The 12,263-nt window shown below is 44.0% G+C and overlaps 1 protein-coding gene and 1 non-coding gene across 2 annotated transcripts in view; both read left to right on the top strand.

Annotated features, from left to right (window-relative positions):
* ppp1r9a (protein phosphatase 1, regulatory subunit 9A) overlaps positions 1-12,263 on the top strand; it is a 49,164-nt gene that overhangs the window by 5,894 nt on the left and 31,007 nt on the right. The window contains exons 2-3 of the mRNA XM_061092242.1: positions 8,790-8,922; positions 9,681-9,801. Coding sequence (XP_060948225.1) covers positions 8,790-8,922; positions 9,681-9,801 — 254 coding nt within the window. The remainder of the gene's footprint in view (positions 1-8,789; positions 8,923-9,680; positions 9,802-12,263) is intronic.
* trnas-cga (transfer RNA serine (anticodon CGA)) lies at positions 2,544-2,625 on the top strand. Its single transcript has one exon. It is a non-coding gene; the product is annotated as a tRNA-Ser (tRNA).

The raw sequence follows: 12,263 nt of genomic DNA, 5'->3' as shown, positions 1-12,263 counted from the left end.
ACTGATGATGCATGTGCTGTAGCGTTTCTGGAATTCTGGAACCGACACTGACATGGATTTTGTCAATGTCATTTTTAAGTAGTATTTAGGTCTGTAGCACCATTGCTAGAGCTTATGAACGGATATATTCCCTTCTATATACAAATAAAATCTCCCTCCACTTGAGCTTTGTTTTACCAAATATATCCGTCCTGATGAGAACATAAAAACAAAGTAAGTCTACATCAACGATCCATCAAATACCAGAGAAGAACTTTGTGGCCCAAGTGATATTGGGTAAGGCAGACAACTGTGAATATCTGTAATGAGGTGCAGTAATGCTAACTGTAGCTGCAAACTTGTAATTAGACCTAGCTGTATTAACCCCACATAGAGAAACCAGCATATAGCAGCGATTGTTGGTATTGTCTCTGACCCCTTGTTCATGAGTCAAAGCAAGACTGAGGATTGGCAGATCAAGCTGTGATGTCATGTTTCCCAAAATGCTCAGTGTCATTGTACACATGTATCACCATCTATGTGTATCACATCAGACAGCTGTTGGATGAGAGGCCCAAACACAGAGGAAAGAGTTTGTTTTGCAAAATATCTGCATTAGTGTGGACAGCCTAGTGTTGCAGTGGGTTTCCAAACATTCTCAATGGATGAGCCCATTCATAAATTACCTTCAGCCATATTACCTGTGCTGCATAACTCTCTGTTTGTGGACATATTCCAGTTGCTTTCTCTCTGTGAGCAGGGTGAAGGTGGCTGTCAACCTCGTAGCTATGAAATCTCTCTATCTGGACATAATGGGGGAACAGGATTTTGTAGGAGAGAGTTGCAACATCCTGCAACAGCAGCTCTGTACATAACCGTTGAGAGTAAGACAGGCAGAAGCAGCGGCTGAGGGCAGTCAGAATGATCGTGGAGTATTTTGGTTAAGCTTCTTTTTGGGGAAGCTAAACCGAAAATACTGTAGATTCCTTCCAAATCATCTTGTGCTGTAGACAAATGTATGACTCAACATGTTATTATGTAGATATTTGAGTGAAAAGCATAAACCGTTCAGCACTATTCTTTAGTATCATATATACAAATTTTACCAATTCCAATACAATTTCACACTTTTTTGTGTCATGCTATGGAATAAAAAGAAAAAAAATGTTCCTCACTCTGAGGATTTTTCCCTCCACTTGTACCTCTGACAGGCACAACCTCTTCAAACTGGGCATGTGCGTATTTGTATTAGTCACTCCATTACTAATGCAGTGGTGTTTTTGTTTGCTTGTGTCGGTGCCACCTGATCCTCCCTGGGGAGCTGCATTTTTAATGATCCAGGAAAGGCGAGACGTTCCTTGTGGTTTTTGAGGCTGGTCAGTTAGCACACAGGACTTGGCTGTGACATGAATCACCAAGTTCCGGTCCCCTGCTAATGATATCATCTGTGCGCTGGCGTTTTTTTTTTATTGCAGTAGAATAAAAAACGGGACAGAACAAAGTCCCTGTGACACAATGTCCTCAGTGTTTGCTCGGCCAGTGCTGAAAAAGGCTCAGAGCATTGCACTGTCCCCCATGTTTACTGTGAGTCAGGAACATGATTAAGATGAACTGTCTGAATTTAAACGTAATCAGATACAAAAAAATAAACCTAAACCTTCTGACTGTTTCCTACTCACTGCATAATAACCACTGTGTGTGATCTGGAGACACACAGTAGTTATTATGCTCTGCAGAAATATGGTCCCACACTCTGCCCCGTCATTGTCGCAGCCTAATGAATTACGAAGCAGAGCAAGTGGGCATTAGAGCATCAGCGCGGTAACAGGCAACATGTTGTTTTGTTGCTTGTGAGCCCGGCCTCCCACTCGCTGTATATGACAGAGGAATAACATAAAGCAGGCCATTGTCTGCAGTCATTCAGTTGCAGTTGTTTACTACTCTCTGCCGCTCTGTTTAAAGCTCTCACCACCACACACACACACGCACGCACGCACGCACGCACGCACGCACGCACGCACGCACGCACGCACACACACACACACACACACACACACACACACACACACACACACACACACACACACACACACACTCACACTCACACTCACACACATTCTATTTCTGTGTATTTGGCCGATGATTTGGTTAGTTGATGGGAGCCATGGCATCCAGTGGTATTGTGCCACAAACGGTGGACTGAAATGCATTTTGATAGGGAGAAAAAAAACATGCCAGACATAAAATGCTGATTTCTGTGTCTTTACTTGTTGTAACAACAGACAACACCTTGCCTTGTTTGGTCCATACCTTCTGTCCTGGTGCTGTCCAGGTGTGAAAGGGGCCTCGGACCAACAGACCAAAACGTATTCCTGACCAAAGGATGTGGTCTTGGTCTGGATCAAACAAACCATTCGTTTGCATTGTGAAATTGGAAATTACAGAAAGAGACAATATCAAACAACAGAAGTAGAAGTGCATGTGGAAGTGGCTCACAAAGACTACTTATTTTAAAGGAACTTTATAAGACGGTCAATTCTACCATGCAATTAAAGGAAGACGTGGTCACGGTGGCCGAGAGGTTAAGGCATTGGACTCGAAATCCAATGGGGTTTCCCCGCACAGGTTCGAATCCTGTTCGTGACGTCACTTTACACAACTTCTGTCTGGGATAATCACAGTTTTCGGATTTCTGATATAAGCTGTGAATGCTTTGTCTCAGGGCTCTATTTCCTCATGGTTGAATGCACTGTCAGTCGCTTCAGATAAAAGTGTCAGCTGAATGAAATGTAAGGTACAACCAAAACTGACTGTATCAAATGTAAACTAACGAAGGCATGAAATTAGTTTTGGACGATGGTGCGATCAGATTTACATTTCAAGGAAAATATCTTGGCAGAGTTTGTCTCTCAAGGACGTCATCGTGTAGGAACAGAGTGTCCACTCTGTTTTCAGAAGCTCCACCTGGAGTTTGAAACGAAAATGCTGACTTGTAAGACCGTCATGTCAAAAGTCAGTGTCACTTCCTCAGACGAGGGCCGATGGTGCTGTACGTCAAGACGACAGAATGACGAACTGACTGACTGTTTCAATCCTTATTTGGAGCCATGTACTGAATGTTTCTGTTGGTGTCTCTGTTTTCTCACTCCGTCCTCTCTCCATCTCCTTCGTCACCTTCCTATCCGTCAATCTCGCTGTTTTCTTGCCAGACATTAATTCATGTCCATCATCAGCAAGTGTCTCATCCCCTTCAGCATCCAGACACTTTCCTCAGCACCTGTCAGCTCTCCGGCGTGTGTGGGTGGGTGACTACAGGTACAACTAATGGAGTGGAAATGTGCTGAGCTATCACAGTGAGGCAAACTGTGTTTCTCTGGGTCTGTGTGTGTGTGTGCGTGTGTGTGTGTTTGTGTACCAGGCTGTAGCTTATCCACTGCAGGGCTTGCTGGGCTCGTGCCACAGCAGCAGGAACATTTCTTCTGGGTCTCTCCTCTTGCCCTGGGCAGCAGCAACTGTCTGGGACAACGTAAGCCAGGCGACGGCCCTAGCACCGACACGCCAAAGGCCCAGTTTAATACCATCAGAGGCGTTTGGCCAGGCATGGGCGCCATGCTGCGACATCTTAGGCAAGAGCTCAAACGAGCCTGGAGCAAATTACTCCTGGCCTCGCCTAACCCGCTCCTTAGATTTGCTGCAGCTTTGTCTGCATTTTTTTCTTTATCTCATTTTATTTGCTTTATTTCTCTCTTAATGCCTGTTTCACTCTTCAATGGCCTCAGTGTGTGCTGCTGCTCGAACCCATGAACCACATGAGTCATTCTGTTTCTCTCTCTCTCAGTGAATATTGCCTCCCAGCCTCCGTTAACTGGATTTTTAGTTACTTCCCTTCAATTTTCCCATCATCTCAAAGGCCACATCTCTCCTCCTGCCCCCCCCCCTGTCTGTCCTCCTAGTTGTTCTCAGTCCACATTTTCCCTCACTCCATTCAATGGGCCCTGCTCGTGTACATTCTTTCCACTTTTACCTTTTTTCTTCCTCTGCATAATCCCTGTGTTCTGTTATCTTCCTCTTCCTTTCTTCTCCCCTGTAGCTTATCAGGCCCGTACCTAATCCTTGCTTGCCTGTTCCTAAGGCGAACCAGCAGGATGAGCCAACAGGTTTCCAGACAGACACACAAACATGATGCCGCTGAGGGTCGTACGGAAGCAGAGCCAGTGGGATGAATCTTGATTCAGCACAGCAGTTTGCCATGCAGGCATGCTTAAATCTGCAGGGTGGAACCTGCGGTGAACTTTCAATTGCCTCGGCAGTGGCACTCATACAAAGCCTACTTTCATGAACACTCCCATTGCTATCACTTTAATACCCATTGTGTGTTTGCAGCATACAGATTAAGATACAGATTAAGATACATTTATTTGTCCCAAACACATGCACAGACATGCACAAGCACACTCATGCAAGGAGGGAAATTTAACCTCTGCTTTTAACCCATCTGGTGCAGGACACACAGAGCAGTGGGCAGCCATGTACGGCGCCCGGGGAGCAGATGTTGGGGGAGTAAGGTGCCTTGCTCAGGGGCACTAGACAGGGTAGGGAGAATCCTCTTGTATTTTTGGACAGATCAATCCAGGTTCGTCTTTTTGTTGTTTCTCCGTGGAGTCGAACCAGAGTCGAACCAGAGACGAACCTTTTCTGCCCATAGTCCAAGCTTCTGCCACTAGTCCACCGCCTCTCCCTAACACCCCTACACACTCACACACCTGGGTACAAACAGGGAAAGAGAGAAAGGCATCCACAAATCAAGACTCACACCAAGCTCTGTCCATCCTCCTTTGGGCCACGGGGATTGGAAATAGGACCGTCAAAATGTGGACAACCAAGCAGAACTGCTGACTGCACTTGAGTGTGTGTGTGTGTGTGTGTGTGTGTGTGTGTGTGTGTGTGTGTGTGTGTGTGTGTGTGTGTGTGTGTGTGTGTTTGTGTGTGTGTGTGTGTGATTTGGTGTGGAGGTGACGAGAAGAGATATAGGTTGATTCAGTGAGAAAAAGAAAGAGAAGATCTTGTCTTTATGAGACATCTTAGAGACAGATGAGTGCCTGTATGTGTCCCCTATGTGTTTGTTGGTAAATCAGAAGTGACGTTTCACTAAAAGAGCTGCAGTACAAGGACGACTGCATTTCAAGCTTGTTGTGATTCCCACGTGCATTTTTTATTTTGATGTTAACCACATGCAGAAAATTGGAAGCTGCTTTCAAACATGCACTGAAGACGATTTCCTCAAATTACTCAAATGTCCGAGTCAGTTGCTACAGACATTTCCCGGCCATCCCCGTAGTGAAATGTCCAGCAAAATATCAAAGTGAGAATACTGCGAGAAAATATACGAAACTGAAAAGAGAAAACAAAGACCTCAGGATGAAAAAGAGGTGCCAAAGATTCGAGAGATTTTTGCGACAAGGGCCAACGCTGCTGTCGATCTGAATTCCGCAGTGGAATTTATAAATGATGTCCTGTCTACTGCAACGCTCTAGCCAGAAGCCACCCCTCGTCCCCCCCACCCCCCATCCCCCACCCCCTGGACCCAATTTCACGAACAATTTCCATAGTTCATGTCTGAAAACAGCTTTAGACTCGGATATATGTGGATTATTTGTATGTTTATGCGATGAGACATTGATTTCACACTGTGAGTAAAGCAATTAAGGTTTGAATGGTCTGACATTGGTGTTTGCAGGGGATCAGTTTATTGGATTATGTGGGTCAGCACATCGATGCCCTTCATATTACATTTGGTGAGGCTGTCAGGTTTTGGTTTGTCTCTCGGGTGCGTGAGGTAGGTTTGGGTCAGCCCTGCAAAGTTTTCCACCACGTTATCGTCTCCACATTGTGTGAAAAGCAAAGAACGACAACTTCTGAATGGCTGCTATTGGCTACATGTGTGATCAACAGCAGCACTAAGTCGGCTCCAGCTGTCGGGCTTGTGTTTGCCAGCTTCATGCCTGGTCGTGCCGGGTTTCTGTTCCATCTCCCTGTGGGGCGACAGGCAGCAGTATCCTGCCGTACTGCCAAGGTTAACCGCAGTCAGACTCACATTACTATACTGTCTCTCTCATTCTCTGTAGGTGTCTCTACCCTCTCTTACTTTAGGTCAAAAAGTCCTTTTTCTATAGTCGGTGAACAAGAGGATTTTGTTCATCCTATCGCAGAAGAGAAAGATGAATGTTTCCTTCAGCTTAAAGTGAACCTGAATCATCAGTCTGCTCAGGTTGACCTTTACATTTCAGTATATGCTCTTCTTCTGCTTATTGCTAGGGACACTTTGGGATTTTGCTCTGGGAGAATTAATATCTCCCGAATAAATGCTTTCTGTTTGACAGTGCAATCTGTCCCCACGTGTCTCTTTCAATGAACTTCTGTCTATTTATTCTTTTTATTCGTCGCCTCCCTCTCGCTTTCGGTCACCATTACTCCCTTGTTTATCCTTTGCCCTTAGCTGTTGTTCTCTCCCTCCGTCTTGATTTCTCTTCCCCTCCTGCCCTTTTCCAATCTTTCTCCTTCACTGCGCCTCCTCCGCTTCTTCTTCGTCTGCCTTCGCTCACAGATCCACATTCATCTGTCCTCATCCCCCTTCCTGACCTCCCCTCTCCCTCTCTTTCTCTTTCACTCCCTCAAGTGACTGGCCACATGCTAATGTGTTTGTAGATAGGACACAGTGACTGAGAGAGGCCATTAGAGAGTGAACTGACTGCCAATGGCATCCAGGAAGTCCAGGACAGTGCGAGTGCTGCCGTTAGCATTTACCAACAGTTTGTGCACGTGTGTGTATATTGTGCTGCCAACTGTGTGTGTAGGTGTGTGTGTGTGTGTGCGTGTGTGTGTGTGTGTGTGTGTGTGTGTTTTTTACTGATTGCTGAATGTCTTTAAAATGTTCTTTTAATATTTAATATACGCACAACTATATATTGTGTGTGTATATGTGTTTTACTGATTACTGAATGTCCGTGAGGCTTATATTTAATTCGCATTTCCATATTGCCATGCACAACTTTATATATTTTGTGTGTGTGTGTGTGTGTGTGTGTGTGTGTGTGTGTGTGTGTGTGTGTGTGTGTGTGTGTGTGTGTGTGTGTGTGTACATCCAATCATTCATAATGCAGGGCTGTTGATCACGCTGAATGATTGATGACAGCAAGGTCATGGATGGAGCTCACGCAGGCGCGAGCGGACCAAAGAATAAAAACTAGCCCTGGCAGCATCACGCTACGTCAATGTGTCCAAGCTGTTTATGTACAACCAGCACAGTGTTCATTCAGCAGAGCAGCAGTTACTGATTGACTCCAGTTCTCTGTATCTCTCTCATCTCCTGGTGAGGTATTAGTCAAACCCACATGGCCTCGTCATGGGCTTAAGCTCAACATGAAAATGTGTTGCTAACGGCATCGACAGGCATTTTTCATGCATTTTTTTTATCTTCTGAACTTCTTTGCCCTCATCATTGTTATCGTTTACAGTTCCAACATGATACAAGAATATGTGATAACAGATGCAGTGTTGATTTTAATATTTGTACTGACCTGGCACAGCTAAGATCTCGCTACTCACATGCATAGCAAGTGATTTACATAAATCTGGCTCTGGGCAATAATCAATACATTGTGATGTGACATGAAGCCTCATTGATCTCTGGTGAGAATATATTTCCTCTTTCAGTCGAATCAGAGAGGTCAGGGCACCGAGGAGCTGGTCGACAGCTGCTGACTCGCCCGGTGACACTGCATTAGGGCGGACATGTCAAGATGTCATCCGCAACCTCGGCTCAACGAGCAACGGTTTATTTCTCCTCATCTAGTGTCGTCGTGATGCATGTGATCAAAAACGAGCGGCATCCAAATAACTTTGATAATGATAGACGTCACCGAGTGTGATATTCTCACCTTGAAATCCTTTTTTGTAGGAGACAAGACCATGTGGCAAATGTCACTAGCTTTTCAGATTTTAATGCAGCTGCCATCAGTGTGGGTGTCTGTCTGAATCGGAGACATTCACACAGCCGGGATGGCTCTGTGAACATTCATGCATGTCTTTGGTATCCACGTAAACACTCTGCACACCGTTACTCAGCACCAGCAGCTAGCGTTCCTGCAGCAGACCGCACTACAATGTGACAGCAGCATGCACATTGGAGCCAGCTCATGCACAACACTCTCCTCCTCCCTCCTCGCTGCAGGGAGCAGTTTGAGCGCTCGGCCGGGGCGAGATGTGAAGTGACAGCTGACTGTTGCAGAGGAGCAGAGGTTCCTGTGAGGTCCTCGCCGCTTAGAGGGAGAGAAATGCATCGCTCTGTATCCTCCACCGCCTCATTAGATTGGGCGGCATTGAAGTGTGGTGTGTTTTAACACTCCGATTAGCTTTGGCTTCGTTATAATGGCTTTCGGTTTTCACAGGGTTGATAGATTTTTGTGCAGAGATTGGTGGGAAATTGATGCTTAGGTTCAAAACGTTAAAGCGCCTATTTAATCCAAATTTGGAGAGAAGCAGCTTTACTCCGTCACCCACACAAAAATAACTGTTATTATCAAAACTATATTGTGTTGTCACTTTGTATGAGTTGTAATTGTCGATCAGTGTTACTTGTTTCACGCTAAATAAGAAACATATTCTTCTATTTAACTCCTTAAGTCCCTCTTAACAATTAAGTAAAGACCCGGAGCCATCCTGATATTGTGGCTGTAACGGGTCCAATTTTTCTATATTTGGTTGTGTGCGCCCACTTCTGTGCCGTTAACCCCTTGTATTTGTTATCCCAGGTGTTCAACACTTACTCCAATGAGGACTACGACCGGCGTAATGAGGAGGTGGATCCCGTGGCGTCCTCGGCTGAGTACGAGCTGGAGAAGAGGGTGGAGAAACTGGAACTCTTCCCTGTGGAGCTGGAGAAAGGTGGGAAAGACAAGCTAAGAATATTGTATCATGTCCATCAGAGGCAGGAGAATGAATCCCTTCACAAAAGGAATTACACTTGTGATGTTTCTATTTTATTTCATTTTTTCCTTTCACTCATTTCTGTATTTCTTAATTTCAGGCTCTGCCTTTCACGATAATACCTTATTTCTTTGAGAAATCTTTGAGAAATGTATTTTACTGCTGTTTGCCATCATGTTGCAAAACAGCACTTCACTGCAAATCCCCTAATATCACACTGAACCACCCTGTTGTGCACAGCTTGTCCTACTTCTCTGAGCATGAGCTCCAATGAGGAGATGTGCTACTGCATCCCCTGCACTCTTCTTGTCCTGTTGAGCTTTTCCTGTGTTGAAATCCGACACTGCCAGGGGCCTTACAATAGAATAGAATGACTTTACGTTGCAAGATTTCACCATCCACTCCCCGTTATGTAATTCTAACAGCTCGTGAATAATTACTACAGGACGGAGATGGAGAAATGCTACAATGAAAGGGAACTTCCCATCCAGCTCATTTCCTATTCATGTGAAGGCCAGCAGGTCTATAGTAAATGTATCTTCCTCTTCTCCATTAATAAATCAGTTTTTCTTCTTTGTGAGTTTGTTTTTTACTCACATCCACCTGACATCACTTCACTTGGAGCAGTTTTTTGGTTTCATCAAGTAGATCCAACCAAAACCGTTTGGGAATGTTGCAGCCTATAAAATGCTTTGATTTCTCCTGTTTGTGTCCAGATGACGACGGCCTGGGCATCAGTATCATCGGGATGGGCGTCGGTGCTGATGCCGGTCTGGAGAAACTGGGCATCTTCGTCAAGACCGTCATCGAGGGCGGAGCTGCAGAGAGGGACGGCAGGTGAGAGCCGCCGTCTGATTGGCTCTTGAGTGCATTTGTGAGAGATGAGTCTGGAAAACACCTGAAAGCTCAGATATTCCACATCTCAAGATCCACATACTACTCAAAGATATAATATCAATTAAAATCTCTAAAAACAACTAGACCTGTTATATATTCGTGTCCTGACATTATCATTCCCACAACTCCCATGATCCCACGCTGCTTGAGACATCACACTAGGTTCTTTGTTGTAGTTTAGATTGAGACCCCTGGTGGCCGGAGTTACATGCTCTGTGTTAAATGCAGAAAAATAAACTATTAATCAGTTATTTTGTTTCTTCCAACCACATTAGCACACGTACGCACACCCAGTCACACGCTGTACCTGATTTAGTGGCAGGGGTTTGGATTAGAGCCATTGGGAGCGGAACAGTCTGGTACACAAGTCTGGTACACAAGTCACAAGTGTGTCACGTTGCTTTAGATTGTGTTACGTCTCTTGTATGCTGTGTCGTTTATATTGCATGAATTAGTCTGCACAAAACGAGAGGCATCAATAGGCTTCTATTTAGACAGTGAGCCTCTCCCTGTCCCTGGATGGTGTGTCTGTCTGTTGTGAGGGAGAAACTGTGTGTGTGTGTGTGTGTGTGTGTGTGTGTGTGCGTGCTGTGTGTCTTTCTGCATTATAAAACGCTACCAGTGCAAAGTAAACACTGAGCTGAGGTAGAGGAGGAAATGACAGCAGGTGAGCAGTGTTTCTCTGCCTCTAAAGCCCAAGCATCTACCTATTAGTGTGTCTGTGAAGTTCATGTTCCCTCTTAACAGATTTAATAGATGATAGGCTCGTCCATTGAAAGCATCATGAGGGCAGTAAGTGCCGTAAGCTCCGGGTACTCTATTGCACCGGGGTTGTTTGCAGTAGTAGGTGTGTTTTCTTTAAGGATTAATTTAGTTGGCTGCTATTTTCACCAGCGCATGAGAGTGAGAGATTAGTTTAAAACGTAGTGAGAGTGCAGAGACATGGGGAGTTGGGGGATGGTTAAATAAAGTGGGAAAATGTGATCCTGTTCTAAGATGACAGTTCCAAAAAAGTCTTGTTTCTCTACTTGATTATGTGTCTACTTGTAGGTTTCAGGCTCATTTGTTAGAGCTGAACAAAGATTCAAACTGTGTCTCAGTTCTCCAGATGTAACAAACAGGTGCTATGTTAATGATTGATGGATGAATGACTCAAAAGACAGAGTCCATATTAATATTATCTTTATTATAACTTGAATTTATATAGCACCTTTTAAGGGACACAAGGTCTTTTCACAAAACAAAATAAATTTAAAACAAACAAACAAAATAAAAAAAGAACCTATAATATATCTGCGGGAGCAACTTTGAGTATGTTAGCATGCTAATGTAATGATAGAATCTCTGTTCTGCAGCACTTACTCACAGAGATGCTAACTTAGCTGCAGATGCTAAGTGTTGTTGCTTTAAGCCTCCATACTATCTTTATACACATGGGTGCAATAACAAGACTGAAGAATATACAATGCATATTCATAACTTCCATTCATTCTATAGTTTCACAACTATAGTTTCACAGTAATGTTGCATAGATCCCTGTAGTATTCACTTTTCCTTTAAGTGAGCTCCTTTCTCCTCCATGTTTATCTTTTAGTAAATGATTAATCATTTATTTAAGCAGTTTCTGAATTCTAGATAGTTACAGTGTTTATCCAATACAGGTTGTAATGCATAAAGTATATATTAACATTTCTGTTAAATAATCATAGTGTATTAATTGTTTTATTTGCACAAAAATATATTTGTGGTTTTAATCATCACCCCATATGATTTCCTTGTAGAAATCTGTCAAATTAAGTTATAGACTTTAGTGTATACATGATATTAACAACACAGGCTACTGTGAAATCCCCTCACATCGCATGTGATTTCAACAAATACTTCCCCCTTACATGCTTTGTAAAGTTTCTTTGTGTATTTGAGCTTTATTTTGTGTAGAATATTGCAAAACTCCCTCTACTAGGAACAGAGTCATCGTCTATTGTGAATCAGCAGCTGCAGCGTCTCTGTGTATTCTGTTGTTATGAGTTAGAGGTGTGGATGTGTGCTTGTGTGTTTTGATTTATTGATTTATCTTCCTCTGTTGTCACTGGTTTTTAATGTTGGCTTTACTCGGCAGCTGTTAACCGGACTCGGCCGCACTAAACCAGATTAAGACGTTGGAAGGTCAGAAAGGCGTCTGAGCTGCTGAGTGACAGACAACCAGCTCGCTCTCCGTCTACGTGTCAGCCTGATGTGTCTCTATGACAGCTCTGGTTGACGTGTTGAGTGTCTCAGTCATATTAAATGATTGACAGGCTGAGAAAGAACACTGGTTATTGCAGGTGTGGATGCTGCCATCAGAGAACATTGCTTGGTTTTGATTTGGACTTGGAAAAAAAAAGGTGTTAAGTTGGAAATGT

The sequence above is a fragment of the Limanda limanda genome, chromosome 19 (genome assembly GCF_963576545.1).
Source record: "Limanda limanda chromosome 19, fLimLim1.1, whole genome shotgun sequence".
NCBI lineage: Eukaryota > Metazoa > Chordata > Actinopteri > Pleuronectiformes > Pleuronectidae > Limanda > Limanda limanda.
Note: the sequence above shows the minus strand (reverse complement) of the source record. Positions and strands in the feature narration are given on the sequence as shown.